We start from the raw sequence: 24,042 nt of genomic DNA, 5'->3' as shown, positions 1-24,042 counted from the left end.
ATAGAGTCAAATTTAAATTTAAATTTAAAAGAGTCAATATTTAAATTTATTGTTGATGTCTTTATCAATAATCAATGGAAAATTCCTCTTAACTCGAATAAAAAGGCGTTGATTTTGGATATTTTTTCTGACTACAACTATTATTTCATCAGAATGGAATTCTCTTTCGATTCTGATGTCATATGCTCATTCCGGCTAGACTTTGAATCCAATCTTGACTACAGAAGTCTTGTCGAAGAATTTGGGAACCTTACCGCACCACCCGAGTTATTAGGCTGGAATTTCGGCGAAATCTTTTTGGATGAATGTGGAGGAATAATAGATGAGCCTCAAATCATAACATCTCCTGGCTATGAGCGTGGCTACTACTACGGGAATCTCAACTGCACATGGATAATCGAGCTAGATAATGTTGTCAGCTTTAACATTGTCAAAGTTGACTTCGAACTTGAAAATTCCTTCGAGTGTCAATTTGATTCCGTTACATTCAACGAAATCAGCGTATATTGCGGGACCTTCTTCGAAACTCAAAACATTGATGGTGGCTCAGCTAGAATTGTATTTCAAACGGATGAGTTCGATGCATATAAAGGATTTAAACTTAACATCACGGAATTAACGATGGCATCATCGACGATATCAACGACGGCATCAACGATACCAGCATCTACATCTACGTTTATATTTAAAACGGAATCAATTATAACAGACTCAAATACAATCATGCCTTCAACCACGTCGTCAAATTGCTTAAAAGCTCATTTCGCAACAGTCGATTGTACGAATTACAGTTTTGTTGTGACTTTAGATCAAAATTGTTTCGACTCACATTGGAATAGAGGAGAACAATGGAACGAAACGCTAATCTTTGGAAGCTCTGGGGACCCTCTTTGTGAATTTAATGTTGCCGATCAAGGATCAACTACTTTTGAAAGTATAAAATTAAGGTCAATTTCAAGTAGAATTTCAACTTGTTATTTAAGTAAAATTCGACGAATGCGGTGTTGTCCCGAATTATCCAGACTCGTCTGACAAATCGGTCATAGACTTTAACCTGGCTGGAAAAGTCAAGGAGACATTAATTGTATCCGACTTGAGGTTTTTTATTATAAATGAATTTTTTAAGGGAAATGATGATATCGAATCATTTTTCGATTTCAACTATAAATGCGAATACAGAGGTGTTACAGAAGTAGAAGAAATCGCGGTATTTATCTGTCAATGCTTGAACTACATATAAAATTAAGGAACTTTATGATGCAGATATATTAAAAGTCAACAATACATTGACATTGGACAGCTCCGTAATACCAGCACTATTATCTTGTCCAATATCAGAATCACTCTTTTTTACGTCCCCGTTTGATTATTGCGAAATCAACAATGGAATTTTGAAATTAGGAGATTTATTCTACGTTGGCTGGACGAATTTATTTGCGAATGATTTACTTGGTGCCATGAAATTTCGAATCGAAAATATCTGGATTGGGTAGGAAAACTAACCAAAATAACCCTCAACATGTTAAGTCCATCTTCGGGAGAAAAAACACTTCATTTTGTGAGCGATGGCTGTCTTAAAGCACCATTTGATACAGGTCGAAACATAATTTATCCATGGGGAAGAGATATTGAATGGTCTGCATTTAAATTCAAAAACTCCAATAATGTTTTCTTTACGGTTTGTTTCTTGAAATTGTTCGATCTAATAGTTGTGTTAAAGTTTGAGCTTATCATGTGCATCGAAAATGACACGGAATTCTGTATGGGAGCTACTGACTGTGGATCGGGAATTGGAAATCAAGCCCTTTTCGTAAATTGGCTCGCTTCAAACGATCCTTCAAATGCAAAAAGAAAAAGAAAATCAAGTGCTGATGAAAAAGGATCAGTCTTTCAAACTCAGGATCTCGTTGAAATTACGGTTAGTCTACCTCTGAGTCAAAGTTCGAAAATATGCTTGCCATATTTATTTTCTTGATATTTAGGGCGCTAATGTCGAGGTCATCGTCCCAGAGAATGCGAAAACACGAGAAGAAACTATCAACGGTCAGACAATCATCCTTCTTTCTGATCAGCTTGCTTCAATCAATTCCGGAGCCTCAGGAAATTTTTCAACATTTTTACTCTTTTTTGCTTTTAGCTTTTTCTTCTTCTAGAAGTTCATTTCTCTGATTGCATGAATACATGTATTATTAATTAAAAAAAAAACTTTTTCAATAAATTCATAAATGATGTTCACTTCCTTTTAACCCTGTCTCGAGCACTCAAAATTATCCTATCTCGAGCGCGAGCACACGGCGATGAGCTCGCCCATCTAGAGAAAAAATGACATTTTTTCTCTCTCTCTTATGTGTGCGCAGGGCAATGATTTCAATAAAACTGGTCTGTAAGACTGTTAATAAGACAGTAAATTCTGATAAATCTTCTAGTACTCTAACTTTTTCTTCGTCTTCTTGAAAGTAGAGTACCAGAGAGGATTTTTATCAAAAAAGGTACACTGAAATTACTTTTTGTGCTTATAGTTCTTAGCTTTATGGAAGCGCAAGATTTCGAAGGCGTTCTTTTGACTGAATCTCAAGTCCATTCTGACAGAGAAGACGATGAAATTGATTATGGTTGTTCAGACGATGATTCTAGTAGGAAGGCATTAAAAATTTTCAAAAAAAATACGTTCATTTCTCGTGGCTTTTCTTTTCCATTCCTCAAAGTTTTCTTCTTCCCACTCTTTCAGTCGCTATTTCCTTTGATCTAAGATTATATGCCTCTATAGTGACGAAGAAGAGATAGAACAAGTCTGTTTTCAAACAAATGAGGAGTATTTGAAATTCAAAAAATCCGTGGAAAGTCATAAAGATGGTAAACGTTATCCTCCCCTGAACTTCACGCTGCTACAACAGCCGAATTCTTCTTCTTCCATTCCTTCTCATCCTCCCCCACAGCCGCGAATTATTCCAGAGCAGTACTATAAGTCCCCAAAAAAACTATTTGATAAAACGTACGGAATCGAGCGATTTTTTTTGCCAATACTCAATCGCACAAATCAGAATTTAAAGGAAAAATTTCCTTCTGATCCTTTGTTCACCATGGAGGAGCTGCAACGCGGCTTCGGAATGTTATTGTACAGTGCCCTTGAAAGATGCAAAAGCAAAGGAATGGATGATTTTTATTCAGATGCGGTCAAATATCACAAAAATCTCGAACAATATAAATTACTTTCTCTTAGAAGATTCAAAAAATTTCGATCTCTATTAGATGTGGGTGAAGATGAGTATGTTCTTTATCCCGGAAATGAGCATCGTCACATAAATTCGAGAAGAAAAATTTGGCCGTTTGTTCAGTTATTAAATCAAGTTTCTGCTAATTTCTGCTCTTTCGATTGGGGCAATCAATTTCATTCATTAGACGAATCGCTTCGTCGAAGCTTCGGCCGTCGAGATCCAATGCGCAAATATAATCCGCAGAAACCGGCAAAATACGGTCATCAGGTTCAGATGCTTTCTGGACCTGATGGCTGTATTTTGTCGGCCATTCCGGATCTCGACGCCGAGCACAAATTGTACTCTAGCCTTGGTGAACTTTTCTCTAAAATTATTCCAAATCGTTGTAAAAATATTGGGGGCCGTATTGCGATGGATAATTTTTTTGTCTCTCGAGAGAGTATTGAATTTCTCACAGGTTGGGTGGATTTCAATTTTTAATTTACGGATTTGAAAATTACGAATTTTTAAATTTTGACCTCGGATTCGGATTCCTCATGCCGAAAAACTATTTTTTCGCTTCATTTTTGTCGCCCTCTCTAACACCCTTAAAAATTTAGTGATAGCCTTTAGTTACCTATTGTTTATTTATCGCGAGCAGAAGCTCCAAAATTTTTTCATGAGTGAGAGGTTTCGCGAATCTTAAAATGCTTCGTCGCGGACGTTATTTTTCCGACAAAGGCCGTGAGCGCGGATGAGCGCGAGCAGAGATCTCCCAATTTTTAGGTGAGTGAGTGAGCGCGAGCAGTGGCCTTGAAATTTTACGTGAGTGAGTGAGAATGAGCGCTTGCTCGCTCGCTTAGCTCGCTCGCGGCTCGCGATCATCATTTTTTCAAACACTGGACTGGGGCTCAATAAATTGCTGAGGTTAGGCACATGTTCCATTGTTCTAAGGTGGGATTGGTGGGAGAATGGCTTGCTTACTGAATTTTCAATGAATGAATTCAAGAAAATCATATTATTTTTGGGTCCCTTACAGATATTTGCGCCTATTACGATAAGGTTTCGAAAAAACCTGTAGTTTTCATTACCAACGCCTTCGATCTTATGCACGAATACTCGAATCTCCCCCATGCTAGTCTTATTCTCGATGGGAAGGCGAAACCTCCTGTTGCTATTCTGTATAATCGGAATATGGGAGCAGGGATGTGGATTTTTGGGAAATTTTGATTGATTATTCTTGGTCCGAGCCCGGACTAGTCTGTTTAGAGCCCTGGTCTCGACACAATCAATTCGCGCACTTATTTTAGCGCACTAAAATTTTTCGACAGATTTTAGGACGCGAATTTACCAGCCGTGAATAGCCTATTAGAACAGGACTTTCCATGTACAAAAACTCATCAGACATGCACACAGTCACACTTTCTACGTCCGCGAAGGATCTCCGCGCCTGTGTGTATGATTTTATCACGAATTTGCTTTTTGAAGATGAAACGAAACATTGCGTAATTTCAGCGAATTTTATTGCAGTTTCTGATAGATCTTTATCCACATCCCTGTTAAGGCGGGGTTGACTCGATTGATCAGAGCCTCGCTCGATATTCAATCATTTTCGAGTCGAAAAATTTTGCGGGATCTTACGCTCACTTCGCGAAAAAAATGCTTTGTAACGTGCTCGATATGGCCTTTTTCAACGTTTACGTTCTTTTCAAAAAATATCAGATAAGAACTAAAGCAAAAGTTAAAAGTGATAATCATCGACAATTTTTACTTTCTCTTGCTCATGAATTTCTCGGCAAAAAAGCTCAAATCCCTTCTGTTTCATTATCACTCCCTCAGATTCAATCTGTCTCATCTTCTAAATTGCCATGGATTGAAACGCCCTACAAAAAAATGCGTGTCAAGTGTTACTATTGCCCCACTAGAGCGCTCAAAGGGAAAATAACAGGTGTTAGCTGCAAGCTCTGTAAAAAACCTATTTGTCCTCTTCATCGTAAGCCTTTTGGTTCATTTTTCTCCTGCAAATTTTGCATTTGAAAACGCTTCGACTTCGCATTTCATTTATCATTTCAACTTTCATTTTATTCATGTTTTCACCGTTAACTTTATCTATCATCTACTTTTTTCATTGTCATTGAAATTTTAGAGAATAAAACCATTTATCCTCATGCATGATTCTCATTCATCAATTCATTTTCTATTCATCCGTCTATCAGACTAGCTTTATTGCAATTATTGCCCCCAGGACAGACAAGAGAGGGAGAGAATGAAATTACATTTTTTCTCTAGATGGGCGAGCTCATCGCCGTGTGCTCGCGCTCGAGATAGGGTTAAATTAACCATGCGCCGGTTCTTTAGAAATCAGTCTTTAACAAATTATTCTCTTCAACATTGAAACTCCTCCCCGCAAAATGCCAACATCTTCTGTTTCTCCTCAAAGTTTTTCTCTTCAAAGACGAGTTCGTCTGAGACAAAGAAAGAGAACGACACCTGATTGAGAATAAGAGAAAGAGAGGACGCACGCTCTTTTGGACGTACGCTCTTTTGGGACGTACGCTCTCATTAAATATCGCTTGGAAAAATAAACGTCGAGCGTGAGTGTATTCGAACTTCTTTTTGCGTCAGCAGAAAAAAATGTGTCTTGGGCTTCTTATGATTTAAGCAGATGATATTTTTGAAATCAGAGGAGGGCTGACGAACTTCTGATATGAATCAATCAGAAGTTAAGGATCGGATTCGATTACAATTAGCGTTTCGAGGGAAAAAGAGGCGGTGAAACTTAATTACTCGGATTAAATTTGTTGAAAACAGGTTAAAATCAGACTTATTTTCAGCAGTTTTGTTTTCTGATAAAGAAATCTCTTGCTTTTTCTGCTCTTCGAATGACATTTTGAAAGAGCTTTCCTCCGCCATCACAAGCATAGTTTGCAGCAAAACTGTTGATTGCTTCGTTTAATTTGATGTTTTTTTCGCAAAGGAAGCCTATTTGAACGAAGTCAGGTTTGATCATCATTTCTTGCTTAGAACTGAAGCCATTTTCCTCGAAACAGAGGGTTTCTTCTTTGGGCGACTTTAGTTTGCTCATTATTCGTCGCATTTTAGCGGTAAATCGTTCCTTGAATCGAGGTAGAACACCCGGCAGGAGCGCAATAATCGCCTGAATTAATTTATTTTCCGACGTTCTTGAAGATCCAAAGTACCTTGATTTCCGCTTGAATCTGGCGTTTGAAATATTTCTTGGTAAAAGGAATAATTTCGAAACTAAAGCCATCGTAACCGAGATCGTAATCAGACTTGAAGGTAATAGTAGCGGATCCACTTTTGACAGGAAAAGAATGCTGTACAAGGATGAACGATGTTGTCGAACGATAATCAGAATAATTACTTATTCTTCAAAAAGAAACAATAATTAATCTTCATCCCATTTCGGAAAACCCCCTTTGTTGTATAACCAAAAGTCTGATTTTCGAACTTCACTGTGCTTCTTCTTTTTAACTTGCTTTTTATCTGATATACCTTTGCGGCCTTTGAAAAAAATATGACCAGAGTTTGATCCGCAAAAATATTCTTCTGCCCCGTCAGTAGCTACGGCAAGATAATCAAAGCTGCAAATTTTATTCCAGTGTTGCTCAACCTAGAAAACGCTCGGAACGATTTCGAAGCCAGAATCTAGCTCGATGTTCCATGTGCAGCGCGAAAAGTCCGGGTCAGGGTTCGGTAATTTGAGCTCACGCTAAAACTCAAGGAAACAAAGCTTGAGACTCACGTTTTTTAATTTGAGTTTTGAGAACTCAGAGATGAGAAATCAATTCTGGCGATCCATGAGCCAATCAAGGAAGCGCTCGCTTAATTTGAGTTTTGAAAACTCAAAACTCTCAAATCTCCATAAAACTCAAAACTCTCAAAATCTCAAATCTTCTCAAAATGATTTCTCAAGTCACTTTGAGTTCTCAATTTGAGGAAATTTGAGCGTCTAGCCAATATGAGTTTTAGCTTGAGCTCAAATTACCGAACCCTGGTCCGGGTAGACGAGCGGGAAAAGAGGAGATGTGATTGTTTGCGCTGATGTTATTTTTCCTCCGCAGTCAAAATAGAGCGAAGTGGTAGAACCTTGTGTTGTCGTTGTTGGTTCTCGCGTTGTTGTTGTGTATATCGTCGTGGTATAAAAATATGATGTCGTATCATCATTATGCCATCCAGAAATTCCGATTACAAAAAGAAAATACTTAAAAAATAACATTGCTGAAATCAAATGGTTTTTTTTTTAATTTTACCTTCATGCCGATCTTTCTCTCTTAACTGCTTTGCGAAAAATCTGTCCTTAAAACAGTCGCACTTGAAATTCGAAACGCTTAGAGTCGCAAAATCAAAGCCACATGGATAAAACCACGACCAGTACAGTATTCGATTTCACTTTCAAGTTCTTTCGTTTATTTTTGATAAGCAAGCAATTAAAATCAAAACAGGGTTTTTAAGAGGGCATCCCAGATTCGCCGAATTCTCCTTTGTCCGTAAGCAACATCTGATGTCGCTCGCGAGTAACCTCCCCCTCCTTCAAATAGGCGTTGCTCTCCGTAACAAGCAGACCAATTTCCGACTCTGAAAAAAAAACGATTTTAAAGATTTTAAAAATGAAAGCCGCCCAAATAATTGTTTTCTTCTTTCAACTTGCTATTTGCAAGGCCCTCACAGCAGGATACGAAACTGATAAGGTTGTTGAAGAGCCGCTGATCAGAAAAACCCGAGATTTGATTTACTGGAACAGAATGATGAACAACCACAATACACTCCACAACAGAGTCCAGCTCAGAAACCAAGTCCGTTCGAATTTCAGCCGAAACTCTTCCTACTCTCCGTGCAATCTCATCAGCCGCCAGAGCAGAAGACTTACAAGCGCTCAGACTTACAGAGCCCTGACAAGATTCAACTGCCAATATTGAAATTGAAACGATTGCCGCCTTTTTTCCGCATCCCAAGCTGCTTTTTTTTATATATTTGTTACTTTTTTCATTATTTATTTTATGCCTCCTCCTTTCTCATTTCTGTTTACAGTACCTTATTTAATCTACCTTAGGTAGTACCTACTATTTAAAAGCCTTCTGTGCTAATGGCATGATATTATATGTACAATTGCTTCAGTGTTAATAAATGATGTCAATATTTGTAAATATAAATGTTGTTTTTCGAATATTTTTTTCCCCTTTTTCGATAAATATTGACATTTAAACTCGTAAAAACCATAAAATTAGCAAAAAATAGATCCAAAATGGCAATATAATTGAAAAGTAAGTTCAGTCGATTCATATGATTTCAAAAAAAAAGGCGTGATGAAAATCATAACACAATTTACCCCAAGTCTCGTGGTCCCATGAGCTCACAGAATAATTACAACTCGCGGTATCCGCTTCTTCTTCATTTTCGTTTTTGTTGAAGAAAATCTATTTCAGCGAGCCTTGATCGAATTTCGATGCTAAAATAAGCTTCCTGAAGGTCATGATCTGCGAAATTACTAATCTGGAATGAGCGGGAATGGAATTTTTGACGTCTATTGACACTGTTTTGACATTTTGCTCTTCCTCCTTGGACAAGGATTTTCGTCATTTCTGGTCAAAGGTCAGCAGATTTTATTCGATTCTTGAAATTTCTTTTTTTTTCAAAAGGTCCAAATTTCGACCAAATCGCTTGAAATTCTCGTTTCCCAACGTCAAAGGTCAAAATTAATGCTAAATGACAGTAAAAACCATTTTACGACAGATTCTTGTCATTTTATTTGCGACGTCATTTTTGAAGTTATATACAGTTTTATTGTGCTAGACTAAGAAAATATTTTCGAAAGACTATTGTTTTGTTATCTGGGCAATGATAGACAAGCAATTTTGTGCAGACGGGGAAATGTAGATACAGAGCTGATGCAGTTTATCTTGAATTCATTATCTTACAAGCGCCGGGTGATTGTAGAAGGAGGAAGAAGCAAGTGTGATGGAGAGGGGAGCGTTTTAGCCACCGTAGGGATAGGCGCTCACGGAGATGTAGATGATGAATGTGCTCTAGAATCAGGTTTGAAGATGGGTTGGAAGAAAAAGGCTTACCTGGTATTCAATCTTGCCCTCGGGCGAGAGAGAAGTAGCCCTCACTCTCATATTGTAAGTTCTAGGGTGGGTAAGAGCTTGATTTGTGTAGAGAATTCCTGATCCATTCTCCGGCCTAAAAATGGGTAAAAAATCAAAAATAGCTCATTCAAGTACCTGATCGAGAAAGGTAAATTCATTCGATTCTGCTTCGTCAAAATGTAGAATCGAGTATCCGGATGTTTTCTGCCATCTTCAGTAAGAGCCTTGAGAAGAAGTAGGTCTTCGTTTTCCTGGATACCCTTAGGCAGGGCGAGGGTACGATATTCGATGATTGAGACTGGTCGGTTTTCGCATCCTTCTCCTCTGCATGATCTCGTGCACTTGAAATCAGGTTAAGAAAGACTAAATAGGCTGAAATTACCTGAGAGGTAGCAGGATCAGAGTGGTAGTTGACCGGACAAGGAGTGTCAATACAAGTGTAATCTCCAAGTCTGTTAAAGCACATCCTTCCCCTTCCACATTGGATATCCCCCTTGACGCATTCATTGATATCTTCACAAGTCCTTCCGTCCTCCGCCAAGCGATATCCGATTGGACAAGTGCACTGATAACCTCCTGGTAGGTTTGTGCATCCATGTTGGCAGATATAGTCGGCGGTGCATTCATTGATGTCTAGTTAATTCATTTATCGATTTGAGAACAAAAGAGAGAAGTTTTCATGCTTATATATTTACCATAGCATTTGTTCATTATTTGTTGATATCCTTCCGGACAAGGACATGCAGGATTATCTTCATCATAGCACACTTTGATGGCTTGAAGGTCAGGTGAGAAGCCATCACACCCACCGGGAGGGCAAATACAGTGAAACGAGCCGTGAGTATTCAAGCAGCGGTGCGGACAGGGATCGAATAATTCACATTCGTCCACGTCTAAGGGTGAACATGCGGTTAATTTTTGCGTGCAATTACAAGCGGGTTAGTCTAGAATTAACTCCCTACCTAAGCATTTTCCTCCAACAAGTCTGAATCCCTCTTTACAAGTGCACTGAAATCCTCCTTCCGTATTCAGACAAGTTTGATCGCCCCGGCAATCGTTAAGATTCTCATCAGCGCATTCGTCAATGTCCTTGCAATCTTCACCCTCGAAGCCGGGAGGACAGTCGTTTGTACAGTGATAACCTCCTGGTGTATTCTGACATGTCTGTTTGTCTGAGCAGGCTTTTCGGCGGCCGGTGAGGAGGCATTCGTCCATATCTTCGCAAAGAAATTCGCCGATGGCGAGATAGCCCGATCTGCAGCCACATTTGTATGTACCTGAGATTTGTTGATAAAAAATGGACTTTTTATTTCGTATTTTTTTAAACTTGAATAACACCCTTTCTTACCGAGAGTATTGATACATATTTGATCGCACTGGTGAATCCCTTCGGAGCACTCGTCCACATCGTCACAGAATGACTCGTCTTCGGAGAGTCGGGTTCCAGGTTGACATGGGAGAACGCACTGAAAACGGGTGAAAATTAAATGTTACGAAATTCAAATTCTCCAGGGAACGAGGCTGAGAGAATGTAAATTGCTCGTTTTACACACAAGTTTAGATCAATGCCGTAACCATCTGTACTAATCTTTCATGGACGATAATTGTGAGGCACTTTGGAATAATCTGATTATACAGTTTTGAGTCTGAGTCGCCCGGGCTGTAATTGATCTCGAGCGAAATTCTCTCCGTAAATTCGGAAGGGGAGGATAAAATATTTTCCATTCAGCAATTTTATATATAGAATCATGAATCACTTCCTCATCTGTATTTTTAATCTTTTCAAATATACAGAATATAAATATTATCGCACCAATTATTGCTTCAAGCGAAAAGATAAGATATTTTAATTCATACATGTCTATCATACGGATAAGATTCTTGCCTTCATCTAATAGGCTTTTGTATCATATTAAATATATCCATATCGTCTGAGAATAATCCCCTTTCAATACAGTATTTTCGTCGGTCAGACATATTCTGATGGATAAAAATATAGCGGGCTATGAAAGCCTTTTAGCGATTGAGAGCCAAGATTCTTTTTGCGAATATAAATATGTTACTGGCAAGATAAAAATTCTTCCTTTACCTTGTAAGAACCCGGAGTATTTGCGCAAGATAGACCCGCTCCGCACTCGAATTCTCCAGTGGTACATTCATCAACATCAAGACACGATTCTCCATTGAAGTCTATCACGTATCCATCCGGGCAAGTGCACAGGAACGAACCCATTGTATTCACACATCCATCGGAACAGGCGTCATTTTGGGCACATTCATTGACGTCATTGCACCATCTTCCGGAGACGAGGTCTAACTCGTAGCCTTCTGGGCACACGTCGTACTCGTTCGGGTAGATGTTGGCCTCGGCGGAGTAGGTGAAGCTAAGAAAGAGAGTGGTCATCTCAAAGGTAGTCATCTTCGGCTGACGTTTCTCCCGGTAAAAATTACTATGATGACAAGAAACTTACCTTTTGGGATCATTGGAAAAGGTGACGCTGAAACGCGAAAGATCAAGGATTTGGCTGAGAAACGGCATTTGCCCGTAGCGCTCATCATAATTTACGGTGTGATTCACGAAGTACGGGAACGCGATGCCATCCAAGCTCGCCGTCCTCGAGCTCGAACCGTAGAGCATATTTCGCGAGACTTGGACGTATTCCTCAACTGCGTCATCAAAGACAATTGCGTTTCGGTTTGTTATATGCGGCATATTTCCAGAGATTGTTATCGTATAATGATGCCGGCCTCGAGTTATGTGCGTAAGTCTGCACGCGATTCGGAGTACCTCGCCGGTTGCGAATTCGATTTGAGAGGTTCTTTGAAGTTTTCCTTGAGTGAGGCTACAATAAATAGATTAGATAGGAATTTATGCGCATAAAGGTGTATTTATAAATGTAAATTTATAATTTGTGTTTCTTTGAATATTGAAAATTGGATAATTGCTTTTATGAAGTTGTTATATAATCAGTTATTTCAGCAATAAAATTGCTTGTTTCTAAAATTATCTTAATTGCGCCGGGTCCTTTAGTACCTGTATCCATTTTGAGCTCCTTCCTCTTCCCAAGCCGTCAAAAACTCCATTGGCGAAAGAACAGTAGCTATCCATCTGATACTCGGTCTAACTCCAATTGGAATATTTTCAAACGTAATTTGGATTTTGCTCGAATAATCAGTTTTCTTCACTGAGCTTGATATTTTTATCTCCCTCAGGTCGACTCCGTTGATGTTTCCGCGAATGACGCCTTCGGAATCTCGCATCGTTCGAATGTCGCATTCGTTGTGGCAATCTTTTCGCTGCGAATCCATTCCAGAGCAATCGAGGCCGTCCCCAGCTGGTTGGGGGTTGGAACAAGTTCTGCCGCGAACTTGGAAGCCGCGTCCACAGGAAACCGAGCAACTGGACCACTCGGACCACATGCCCCAGTTTCCATCAACCGGGCAGGGTCGAGTGTTGCAGCGCTCAGAAAAATCAGCATGTCCCGCGCAGAACTTTCCGCCATTTATCGGCGGAGGATCAGAGCAAATTCGCGACTTTCTTCTGAATCCGCCACCGCAAGTATGCGAGCAAACCGACCACTCAGTCCATTCCGCCCAATTTCCATTAATCGGACATTCGCCAGTCGTACACATGTCCATCTGCCGCTCCATCCCGTTGCAGAGCATTCCACCAGCAGAGGGCGCAGGCGAGTCGCAGGAGCGTTCACGAGTTCGAGTTCCCATTCCACAAGAAACTGAACAATAGGACCAATGCATCCATTCGCCCCAAGAGCCATCGACTGGGCATTTTCCCATTCCACAAGGCCGGGAAGAAACCGATTGGCCGCGGCAATCTCCAGTTGGGCAATCTCTAGAACGTACTTGCACCCCTCCGTCGCATGTTACGTCACAGGCTTCCCAAGCTCCCCAAGGACCCCACGAAGAAATCGTCAAACAATCAGGATTGTCTAAGCATGGCTTTTCTTCTAGAAGCGTTCCAGAACAAGGAGCACCATTGAACTTTGGCTGGATGCAATCTCTCTGCCGAGTTACATAACCAAATCCACAGGAAACGCTGCATTCTGACCACTCACTCCATTCGGTCAACGCACCGTCTTCCGGGCAAGGAATATTTCGACAAGGAACGGTTTCTTCACTCAAACCGCTAGGACAAACACCACCATTCGCGGGCCCAGGATTGTTGCACATTCGCAGCCTGGTTTTGCTCCCCATTCCACAGCTAACTGAACAAGGACCGAAACGACTCCATTCCGACCATTCTCCATCGCGCCAGACAACAATGCTGCCAGACGCAATATCCGAGCCAATGGCATTTTCAGCGATGCATTCGTATTCGCCTGTGTCTTTCAACTGCGCGTTTGGGATTGTTAAGGTTTCGCCTTGGACAAGCTCAGTTCCGTCCTTGAGCCATTTGATCTTTCCGTCATCGAGATTGCCTACTTCGCAAGTGAGAGAAATAGGAAGACCCTGCTCGACTCTGTGGGAACCTGGGGGACTGAGAATGACAGGCGGCAGCTCAATTTTCAACTCGAATCGAGCATGTTCAGAACCAGCAGAGTTATGAGCTGTGCACCGGATCATTCCGCTATCTTCAGCTGAAACGTCGAAAATCGTCAATCGTCCATCTTCCGTCATTTCGTATTTATCACTCGGAATCAGATCCACTCCATTATGAGTCCAAGAGTATTTCGGCTGAGGCTCTCCATCAGCGTGGCAGTCGAAAGTCACCTGCTCGCCAAGCTCAGCTTTGGCCGTGGTGTTGATATGAGCGCGGATGGAGGGAAGAGTGTCGACTTGAACGAGAACGCGGGAAGTTGCGTCAGCCATTTTGTTGGTTGCCAGGCAAATGTACTCGCCAGCTTGCTCGGGTTGGATGTCCACGATGGTCAGATCTTTGCTGATTCAAGGTTTTTATTATTTCGCGAAAACCATAATAGATTTTTCTCTGTTTGCAAAAGATATTTTATACAGAGGAAATTGCTTGTTAGAATCTCAACAAAAAGTCTGTAGCTCGGATATGATTCACTAGGACAAATATAAATCATTATCGGAATTCCGCGAAATACGCATTTATCATTTCTTGACCGCAATATCAGGTTTATGAAAAATATGATAATGAGCAGCTGCCTTGAATGCTTATTTTTGCGCGAAAACGGCCCATTACCATTATCATATTTATCCTATGTTGTTTTACAAAACCGTTCCTATCAGATATCGACACACCATGGAAAAGCCACATAACATCTGGTTCTGGTTTTCCTTCGACCTCGCATGTCAATTCCAGTGTTTTTCCTTTCTGCCGCCTGACAAGGGGACGCTTGCTCATCACAATTCTTGGTGAGGAATTGACGATAATTGAAAATGAAAGGAAAGATCCTCCAGCAGCGTTCTTGGCGGAAATTGAATAATCTCCCTCGTCGTTGAAGTCCACGGCTGTGATTTTCAGCCCAGACTCAGAAACGATTCTACGAGCATTGTTTCCGATGCGCACGCCATTTCGCATCCACGTGACCTGAATTCCATTTTACGATCAATACCATTATCGAATACATAAAGCGAAGAAATGGACCCTTTCGAAGGTCATTCGATTATCAAAAGAGCTGTACCTGAGGTCTTGGAGATCCAATAAGATTCAGCATCAGACTAAAATCTTCTCCCTTCGTGATTTCTAGCGGCCTGTCAACATCTTTTCCAATCACTGAAATCTTCGGCTTCTCCAACACTGTCAGCAAGACTTCCACTTCATCGAAGCCCGCTTTATTCTCCGCTTTGATAACGTAACGGCCCGAGTCCTCAGGCTCGAGAACAACAAAGATCATTCTTCCTATAGTCTCGTCGACATTTCTGTACTTGTCGGAAAACAATTTTTCTCCATCTTTTCTCCAGCTAAAAGTTGGGCCAGGGAGGCCGCGGACAGTCTCAGGCTTCATTGTAAAGGGAGAACCAGCAGTGGCGGTGAATCGATGAGGGATGGAGATTTTAGGAGGGATAAGGACGGAAACGTCGACCTCTAGAAGAGCAGTTCCGGCGGAGTTCTGGGCGAGACAGACATAGCTTCCCGCATCGCGGATTCGGGCATCTTCGAAAATGAGCTGAGCGCCTTCTTGCCTTGGACTTCCATTTCCCTTCAGGAGCCTTCCCGATCGCTGCCAAATCACACTTGGAGGAGGAGATCCAGAAGCATCGCAAGTCACAATTGCCGAGCCATGCTCAAACAGCTCAACATTCGTGTTGAAATTCTTAACAAATTGGGGCGGAACATAGACGTCAACGTCCAGAATCATTTTCGCAACACCAGCAGAATTTTCTGCGACGCAACTGTACTCGCCAGAATGAGATTCTTGAGCCAAGTTGACGACCAAATCCTTTTTTGGAATTTGTTTTTTGAAAAGTAATTCTCATCGAAAGAAAAAAGAAATTGACAGGCTGAAAAAAGTTTTTTGGTGCGCAGACTAAAGCGTAAAGATTTAAATTTCTGATAGATAGGCGATCAGTTTTGTTACCCTCCTTTTTATATCTATTTTTTATATATAATTCCTTTCCTTTGATACTGGATCAATTTCTACCTCGCCGCCCGGCAAAATCGGTACTCCATTCAAAAACCAGGATACTCGCGGCTCCGGATATCCAACAGCTCGGCAGGGGACGCGGAGAGTATCGCCGACTCGGAGGGTCAAAGAGTCGTCGAAAGCGGTTTTGATGGAGGGAGAGAGGTGAACTTCGAGATTTATCGATCTTTTCGCGGTTTGGAATAGGGCTGGATAAAGTTAGAGAATGATGAATTTTTGAGACTTGATAAAAACTTTCGATTCTGATACTTTTTTATGTATAAAGCGCCTTATAAAATCAGTGGTAACAATTTTCGCTTGAAAAATAGACAATTCTTGTTGTTGAAATTTCTTAATTATCGTCTTTTCTCATGATTACTTTTAAATGAGTATTGTAATTATTCCAAAACGCGTTCCTCGTAGCGCTCCCATGAGTATTCTCCACTTTGCACACATAATCACCGGCATCATCCAACGTAGCAGCGCGAATGGAAAGCGATCCGTCGGACATTTGTAGCGAAAATACATCTGATTCATCGAGAGGTTCTCCATCTTTAAACCAGCGGACTTCTGGTCTAGGAATTCCACTGGCGACGCATTCGAGGAGGGTGGCTTGATTGACGTTTGTGAAGAGTTTTGTCGGACCAACTGCGATCATCGGCTTTGCTTGAACAGCAAGGGTCATTTGAGTCGAGGTTTTGCCCGCTCTATTGATAGCTTCACAAGTGTACATTCCAGAGTCAGCTGCACCTGCTCCTTTGATCTTGATTCCAGTAGCTGTCTCGATATATTTGTCACCAAGATCAAGAAGTCGGCCGTTTCTGCGCCAGATAATGTCAGGTCGAGGATTTCCAGTGACTTCGCAGGTGAGATCGATGTCTTCTCCTCGGAGGGGCTTGACGATTTCAACTAAAATTAAGTTCTAATGAAAATATTGATGATGCGATTATCGATTTGCTTATTAATAACTTAAATAATTCAGCGTCTTCGTGATTGAAAAGAACAAAATTCTAAGAAATTAAGAACAGCTTAGGGTTTTCAAATCAAACTTCTACAGTTGATTTTCCAAAATAGTGAAAGAATGTACCTGGAGAATTAATTATTTCCGGCTCTGTGAAAACATCAACATTCCAAAATCTCTCCGCAAATCCGGCAATATTCTCCGAAATACAGGAATACAATCCCGAGTCACTTTCCGTCACCGGATCAATCACCAGCACTTGTCCATTCGGGCTCAAGCTAAATTTAGCGCTAAACTCGATCGGTTTCATATTCAGTGTCCAAGTAATCTTTGGCGGCGGAAATGCTTCTGATTTGCACTCAAGAACAAGTCGGTGATGCTCTTTCGGTTCTTTAGGAATCGGGCGATCTTTGGATCCGATGGCGAGCGAGTTTCCGGAGTGGTAATCGCTTTCCATGTCTTCGAAAATGTGCTCTAGAATTTCAGGCGGCTTGTGAATCTGCAGATACATATCCAATTTGTTCACTCCAGCGAGGGAAGAAGCCGTGCAAGTATAAGTTCCCTCCTCATCTTGAGTCACATCATTGAGCTTCAACGTCGTCATTCCTACAACACCCCCTTCCATCTCTAGAACCTGATCGTCCTTCTCCCAGAAGACCACAGGTGGCGGGTATCCAGTCGCGCTGCAAGGTACTTCTAGCGACTCACCAGCGATAAGAGCGATTGTCGCGGAAACATTCGACGTGAAAACTGGCTCCTGGAAGACTTCGAAGATCGTTTCCATTTTTGCCACGCCAACTTGGTTTTCAACAACGCAGGTGATATTGCCGGACCAATCGAGAGTCACGTGAGGAATGATCATTTCTTGACCATCATTGTGGAAAACGATGTTGTCCGCGGCGGTTGAGAGCTTTCGATCATTATGAAGCCAGGTGATAGAAGGCGTTGGCTGACCGGATGTCAAACATGTGAACTTTTTCTCCTCGCCGATCGAGGAAAACGAGACCATGTCGAAATCAGGAATGATCGATGGTTTCAAAACGACTCCGACGTTGAAAAGTCGCGAAGTACTTCCAGCATCGTTTTCCACAAAGCATTTGTAGACACCAGCGTCGGATGCAATAACCGGCTTGACTTTCAACCTCGATCCGTGTTTCATCTTCGTCAGCCGCGATGACAGCTCCACGGGCTCATCGTCTTTGAACCATCGAATGACGGGAGCAGGATTTCCGCCAATGACGTTGCACTCGAGCAGGAACTTGTTCTTGATAACAGCTTCGACGAAAGTGTTAAACTCGCCCTCGATGACTGGAGCTTCGATGATACTTAAAGTGACGACAGCTTGAGCATCTCCAGCGACGTTTTCTGCGTTGCAAATATAGACTCCTTCGTCTTGAACTTTGGCGGAAATGATGGTCAAGGTTCCGTCTGAAGATGTTTTCATACGACTATGATCAAGCTTGCCATTTGTCCTTGACCAAGAAATCGTCGGCTTGGGAATTCCAGATACGTCACAGAACAGCTTTACTTCTCGTCCAGATCGTTCCTCAACAATCACGTCTGACACCCTTATTTTTGGTGGCTCGTTGGTGACCAAATTGAACTTTTTCGTGCTCGAGCCAGCTTCATTCTCCGCCATGCAATAATACTCTCCTGAAAATCGCTGAGCAATCTCATTTATCAGCAAGTGTTGACCATCGTTGGAAATTTCAACAAGTCCTGGAATCGTTCTCACTGGAGAGGAGTCCTTGAACCACGTGATTTTTGGTGGCGGAATTCCGATGCTCACGCACTCAAGATCGATGAACTCGCCTGAAACTACAACGATCTCCTCGTCAACCTCTTCTTCCTTATTGTCCTCGATGACGGGGACGCGGAGGACTTGAAGATTGAAAGTTTTCGATGCGCGGCCAGCTTCATTTGACAAAATGCACTTGTATTGTCCCTGCGTTTCGACACTTGAAGTCGCTATGACGAGAACAGAGCCATCTTCTTTGAGGTCGAAATTTTCTAGAAAACTCAAGCTGTAATCGCTCACTGCATCACTTCGCTTAACCGAGAACGTGTCGAAAACCGGTTTGTCAAAAGAAATAGGGACTCCATCAAACATCCATTTTATTTCTGGCTTCGGCGTGATATTCGTCTCACATGATAGCTCAACCCTTGAGCCTTCGATCGAATCGATATTTTTAAAGCTCTCTTCAAAGTTTGGTGATTCTAGAATTTGAACTGTCGTTTCGGAGAATTCTGAGCCAATGATGTTTTCGGCAATGCATTTGTATTTTCCTGCGTCTTCTGGTTTTGTGGAGAAAATTTGAAGCCTCCGTTTGTCGGGGCTGATGTAGACTCGTTCTTGCGATTTCAAGGTGACTCCGTCTTTTTGCCAGAATATAAGGGGAGTTGGTGTTCCGATTACATCGCATTCTAGAGACAAGCTCCGACCCTCGAACAATTTTTCTTTCTCCGGAAGCTTGACGATCGGCTGCTGGTGGATGTTTACAGAGATTTCTTTCTGGTCAACTCCTGCTTTGTTTCTAGCGACGCAGATGTACATTCCAGCGTGCTTCAACTGAACATCTGGGATTTGAAGACTATCTCCTTTGAGAATTGCTTCTTTATGGATCGTTGAAACTCGTTGACCAAATTTGAGCCATTCAATGGAGGGCTTTGGATTTCCAGAAACCGGGCAAGAGATTGTTAGAGTCTGCGAAACGGTTGTTGTTACGTCTTTTTCAAATTTTCCGATGATTTCAGAGTCTTGGGATGAGTCTGAAATCGGCGCACTCGTGAGCAATTTTGGAGGGATAAGAATCGTAAGGGTTACTCGAGTCTGAGCACTGCCAGCAGCGTTGGTCACATGACAAGTGTACACTCCTTCATCTTCACGAGTTGTTGACGATAAGTGAATCTTATCTTTTCTGATCGAAAATCGTAATCGTTCGTTTTCTTTGATAATTTCTCCGTCTCTGGTCCAGTGAAAAGATACTTCTGATTGGTCTTGCTCGGCATTGCAACTGAGAGTGACGCCATGAGATTCGACCACTTCTGGTCCCTTTTCGCTGGGAACGCTGACTTTTGGCGGCTCTTGAACTGTCACCAGAAAGTTTCGATAATCCATTCCCGCCTCATTTTGCAATTTACAATTATATCTTCCAGCGTCCGTCGATTTCACAGTAGTAAAGAGCAAACGTGACTTTTCGATGATCATGTGTCTGCTCAATTCGCCAGGTTCAATTAGTCGACCATCTTTGGACCACGTGACCGTTGGACTTGGCGAGCCTCGAGCTGGATCACATGAAAGCACAAGAGCTGCGCCACCGTTTATTTCTTGCTGTCCAGAAATAAAGCTAATGGCTTCGACTTCGCTTCTTGACCCGCTGCTAATTACCGGTGGGATGAGGACGGTCAGGCGAAAGTAGGCTGATTCATCGCCAACAAGATTGGACGCTTTACATTGATAATCACCACCATGAGCTTCGACGGAGGATGAAATCGCGAGCATTTGCCCCTGTTGAGAAATCTTGTAGGGGGAGTCTTCGTTGATTTCAAGCGGACGGCCGTCGTGAAACCACGTGATCGCGGGCGATGGAACTCCCGAAACGAAACATCTGAATACTGATGTTTCGCCTTCAACAACAACATCATTGAGATGATTTGGCTCAATCTTGGGCACGGTTCGAACGTCCAGGCCAAACGTCATACTCGTCATACCAACATCATTATACGCTACACATTTGAAACTCGTGGAATCAAATAACGTGACTTCAGTGACCTTGAGCGTTTCGCCATTCTTAAACAATTCATATCTACTGTCGAGAATCGAGGAGATTGGAACTGAACCTCGGAGCCATTCCAGTTTTGGCTTTGGGTTTCCCTTGACCGGGCAGTCAAGTGTAAGGGTATCTCCTCCGATAACTGGAATTGTCTGTGTCGTCATTTCAGTCAAGGGAGTTGGTGGACTCCAGATGTCGACAATAAAGGATGCGGATAGACTTCCAGCTGGATTTTTTGCTACACACTGCCAATCACCAGAATCAGTCGGCAACGAATCTTGAATAGTCAAAACTGTGCCAAAGGTAGTTGTGGAGATTCTGCCACCGATTTCGACCTCTTCACCATTGTGGAACCAAGAAATCTCGGGCATGGGATAGGCTTCTATGTCACAATGAAGAGTGAGCGAGGAATCTTCGATGGCAGTTTCTTTCCTCGGTTCAGGAGTTGAGGTAGAGGGTGTTTTGCTTGTTGGTGGTTGCCAGACATCAATGACGAAATCGATTGTTTCTAATCCGGCAGCGTTGTTTGCGGTGCAGGACCAAGTGCCTTTGTCAAATGAATTGATGCCATCAATGAAGAGTTTTGATGTTTCTTCATCGTCGATGATGTCGACATTTTCCTCAACGACTGCTCTTCCATTCCTGCTCCACGAAATAATCGGTCTTGGGTGTCCATCAGCAGCACACCCAAGCTCTACGCTCTCCCCTACGACAGCCGTAAGCTCTCGCCGCGTGGGTACGGTAATCTTAGGCTCTCTGAAAATAGAGACTTCCCATTCACGGATATCATTTCCAGCTTCGTTTTCCGCCAGACAACGGTAGACACCCTCATCATGTTCCCTCACATTCAGGATTTGAAGAACATGGCCATCGGCGTAAAGATTCTCAATGACCAAATCACCGTCTTTGTACCATTTTACTTTTGGCTGAGGCTGGCCTGCTTCAATTTTGCACACAAGTCGTAAAGATTCGTCGATTTTTCTGACGATAATTTTTTCAGTAGATGCTTTTGGCTTGCTGATTTTCGGTGGCTCCATAAGATTCAGTTTGAAAGACTTTTTCGATGACCCAGCTTGGTTTTCCGCGATGCAGTTGTAGACACCGAGATCGTTTAAATCTGTTGTTGTAAGGGTCAACCGCCGATCAGAATCGGAAATTTGAATTGAAGGATTGAAGGAGATTGGTTGATTGTTCCGGAGCCACGTGATCTTCGGCGGTGGGTAGGCATCTACGTCGCAGAAAAACTCGATTTGCTGGCCGACTGTTTGATTAAGAACCTGCTGCTCGACTTCAAAATCCGGAATGCTCCAGACGTCAACTTTGAAATCGATCTTTTTCGAGCCGGCAATATTTTCAGCGATGCAGGAATACATTCCTTTGTCTTCTTCAACATCGAGGCTGGGGATTCGAAGAGATCTAACAGAGGGTCATGTTGCACAACTTTTATGAAATTAATGATAAAGAAAAGACGAGCATGATGACCCCTGTAGCTTGGTGAGATGATGACTCCGGTGGATGAGATTGGCTCGCCATTTCGTTCCCAGCGGATATTTGGTTCGGGTTTTCCTTCAGCATCGCAATCTTTTTACGGGCTTTAATTATCGAATTATAATATTCAACATCCTCCCTCGATACAACAGGTATAAAGGATGAAAATAGTAAATCACTAACCCACTACTCGAAAAATCTCTAAAATATGAAATTTGATAAAATTTGTGGCTCTTAATTAATAATTCTTTTCTAGAAAATTTACTACCCATTCCTAAGGTCAGTGACGAGCCAGAAATTCCCGAAACTTCTTCGTCCGAGTGATGAATTTTCGGTGGCTGCCAGACGTCAACAGTAAAACCCAAGTGATCCATTCCAGCGACGCTTGAAGCTTGACATTTATACACCCCCGCATGTTCGACTCTTGCAATCAGCACTTTCAGCGTTTGCTTTCGCTCTAGAAATACGAAAGCGCCGTCCGTTTGCATCTCATCCAAGGGTTCGTCATCCCTGTACCACTTGATCTCTGGCTCAGGGTCACCTCCGATGATGTCGCAGTTCAATATCAACGAATTGCCGGTCACGACTTCATGCCTCGTTGGCCTTCTCTTGATTTTCGGCGGCGATTGCACAGTTACAGTTATTTCCTTGAAAGCAGCTCCAGCTTTGTTGATCGCAGTGCAGAGGAAATTCCCGGCGAGGTGTTTCGAAGCATTCTCAATCTCTAGAATCGGTCCGTTTGAGACAACTTGGCCTGTTTCTTGATTGATCCAAGAAATCTCCGGAGTTGGAAGTCCTCGAGCGTGGCAGAGAATTGAGAAATCCTCGCCATTTTGAAGCACGAAGAAGCTTTCTTCTGGTTTGACGATTTCGGGCTTACTGTGGACCTCAAGAGACATGTTTATCTCGTCAGATCCGATGGAATTTTCAGCGACGCATTTCCACTCCCCAGTGTCGTCTAAACTAACATCTCTAATGGTCAGAGTAGATGAATCGTAAGCATTTCTAGCCCGAACTCTTGCGGAGCCAGAAACAGGAATTCCATTGCGCTCCCATCTAATCATCGGTTGCGGGCTTCCTTCAGCGACGCATTTCATTGTCACCGTTTCATGAACAGTAGATTCGTAGTTTTTCTTTTCCGCTTTGAGAGTCGGGCGATGCCGGACATTCAGGGTTATGTAACCCTTGTCTTCGCCGATGTCCGAAACAGCAGTGCAAGTGTAAGTCCCTGAATCTTCTCTGGTCAGGCTTTTTATTGTCAGTGAATCTTCCCCAAGCTTGATTTTTTCACCAATATCGGTCGTCAAAACAATTCCATACTTCTCCCACAAAAGTCGAGGCTTTGGCACTCCATCGGACAAACACGAAAGAGTCACATTCGCTCCTGCTGTTGCCTGTTGTTGGGGATTTACAGCGTGGACTTTTGGTGCTGTCAGGACAGTGACGTTGTAGGAGATTTCATCGATTCCAACACGGTTTTCGACTTCACAGGTGTAGGTGCCTGAGTCGTATGAGTTCGAGTTTTTGAGATAAAGCTTCATTTTGTCTTCAGAAAGATCTGAGAAATAAGGATCGAGGAGTCGGCCGTTGAGCTTCCAGGTGATTGACGGCTTTGGCTCTCCATCGACTATGCAATCAAGGATGACATCGCTGTTTTCAACGACTTCTTTGACTTGCTGCTTTTTGTCCGTCTGAATTGTTGGAGGAAGAAGAATGTCCAGATTGTACGTTTTAATCGCGTCTCCAACAGAGCTCTTTGCTTTGCAACTCCAATCACCAGTCATTGACGAGGACGTGACTGGAATAACGAGATTCGTTCCCATTTGATAGACTCCAGGGAATATGTTGAAATTAACAGGGGCATTTTGATAGAACCATGTGACAGTTGGGACTGGGAAGCCACGGACTTCGCAGATGAGGGTGATTTCGCGATTTGCAATGGGCTCAATGTTGACTTCTTTTGGGCCT

General features: G+C 42.3%; 3 protein-coding genes and 1 long non-coding RNA gene across 5 annotated transcripts; 1 reads left to right on the top strand and 3 right to left on the bottom strand.

Annotated features, from left to right (window-relative positions):
- The first annotated feature begins 135 nt into the window (after nucleotides 1–135).
- Nucleotides 136–2,182, top strand: LOC145698825 (uncharacterized). Its single transcript, XM_081776044.1, has 7 exons — nucleotides 136–934; nucleotides 984–1,084; nucleotides 1,127–1,207; nucleotides 1,248–1,489; nucleotides 1,528–1,678; nucleotides 1,721–1,918; nucleotides 1,983–2,182. The coding sequence occupies exons 1-7, from the start codon at nucleotides 154–156 to the stop codon at nucleotides 2,151–2,153; spliced, it is 1,725 nt and encodes a 574-aa protein (XP_081632170.1). The 5' UTR covers nucleotides 136–153; the 3' UTR covers nucleotides 2,154–2,182.
- Nucleotides 2,183–5,793: 3,611 nt separating this feature from the next.
- On the bottom strand, nucleotides 5,794–6,558 carry LOC145699602 (uncharacterized). The gene is made up of 2 exons (XR_014134045.1): nucleotides 6,395–6,558; nucleotides 5,794–6,351 (listed from the first exon to the last, which is right to left on the bottom strand). It is a non-coding gene; the product is annotated as an uncharacterized LOC145699602 (long non-coding RNA).
- Nucleotides 6,559–8,959: 2,401 nt separating this feature from the next.
- On the bottom strand, nucleotides 8,960–15,667 carry LOC145700683 (hemicentin-1-like). Of its 2 annotated transcripts, XM_081778006.1 has the most exons (12): nucleotides 14,911–15,667; nucleotides 14,504–14,816; nucleotides 12,339–14,196; nucleotides 11,776–12,147; nucleotides 11,394–11,688; nucleotides 10,653–10,770; nucleotides 10,267–10,581; nucleotides 10,000–10,197; nucleotides 9,687–9,937; nucleotides 9,440–9,645; nucleotides 9,284–9,398; nucleotides 8,960–9,241 (listed from the first exon to the last, which is right to left on the bottom strand). In XM_081778006.1, the coding sequence occupies exons 1-12, from the start codon at nucleotides 15,586–15,588 to the stop codon at nucleotides 9,191–9,193; spliced, it is 4,770 nt and encodes a 1,589-aa protein (XP_081634132.1). In that variant the 5' UTR covers nucleotides 15,589–15,667; the 3' UTR covers nucleotides 8,960–9,190. The 2 variants fall into 2 exon arrangements, with proteins under 2 accessions (XP_081634132.1, XP_081634133.1); XM_081778007.1 differs by lacking the exon at nucleotides 10,000–10,197.
- Nucleotides 15,668–16,204: 537 nt separating this feature from the next.
- On the bottom strand, nucleotides 16,205–24,039 carry LOC145696287 (hemicentin-1-like). The gene is made up of 4 exons (XM_081773296.1): nucleotides 22,343–24,039; nucleotides 22,113–22,167; nucleotides 16,940–22,002; nucleotides 16,205–16,761 (listed from the first exon to the last, which is right to left on the bottom strand). The coding sequence occupies exons 1-4, from the start codon at nucleotides 23,895–23,897 to the stop codon at nucleotides 16,205–16,207; spliced, it is 7,230 nt and encodes a 2,409-aa protein (XP_081629422.1). The 5' UTR covers nucleotides 23,898–24,039.
- Nucleotides 24,040–24,042: the final 3 nt, after the last annotated feature.

Source organism: Oikopleura dioica, chromosome 2 (genome assembly GCF_907165135.1).
Source record: "Oikopleura dioica chromosome 2, OKI2018_I68_1.0, whole genome shotgun sequence".
Classification (NCBI taxonomy): Eukaryota; Metazoa; Chordata; class Appendicularia; order Copelata; family Oikopleuridae; genus Oikopleura; species Oikopleura dioica.
The sequence above is the reverse complement of the archived record's forward strand: the minus strand, read 5'-3'. Positions and strand labels throughout refer to the sequence as shown.

Excerpts from the sequence above, each read along its gene's own strand:
- LOC145696287 (XM_081773296.1), bottom strand. The coding sequence starts at position 23,897 with ATGGGAACGAATCTCGTTATTCCAGTCACGTCCTCGTCAATGACTGGT. Across the intron at positions 22,168-22,342 it reads GTCACTGACCTTAGGAATGG|ATTGCGATGCTGAAGGAAAA; the intron begins GTAGTAAATTTT and ends GCCCGTAAAAAG. Across the intron at positions 16,762-16,939 it reads GGAAATAATTAATTCTCCAG|TTGAAATCGTCAAGCCCCTC; the intron begins GTACATTCTTTC and ends ACTTAATTTTAG.
- LOC145700683 (XM_081778006.1), bottom strand. The coding sequence starts at position 15,588 with ATGATTCTGGACGTTGACGTCTATGTTCCGCCCCAATTTGTTAAGAAT. Across the intron at positions 12,148-12,338 it reads GGAGCTCAAAATGGATACAG|CCTCACTCAAGGAAAACTTC; the intron begins GTACTAAAGGAC and ends TATTTATTGTAG. Across the intron at positions 9,938-9,999 it reads AATAATGAACAAATGCTATG|ACATCAATGAATGCACCGCC; the intron begins GTAAATATATAA and ends TGAATTAACTAG.
- LOC145698825 (XM_081776044.1), top strand. The coding sequence starts at position 154 with ATGGAATTCTCTTTCGATTCTGATGTCATATGCTCATTCCGGCTAGAC. Across the intron at positions 1,208-1,247 it reads CAGAAGTAGAAGAAATCGCG|GAACTTTATGATGCAGATAT; the intron begins GTATTTATCTGT and ends TATAAAATTAAG. Across the intron at positions 1,490-1,527 it reads ATCGAAAATATCTGGATTGG|TCCATCTTCGGGAGAAAAAA; the intron begins GTAGGAAAACTA and ends CAACATGTTAAG.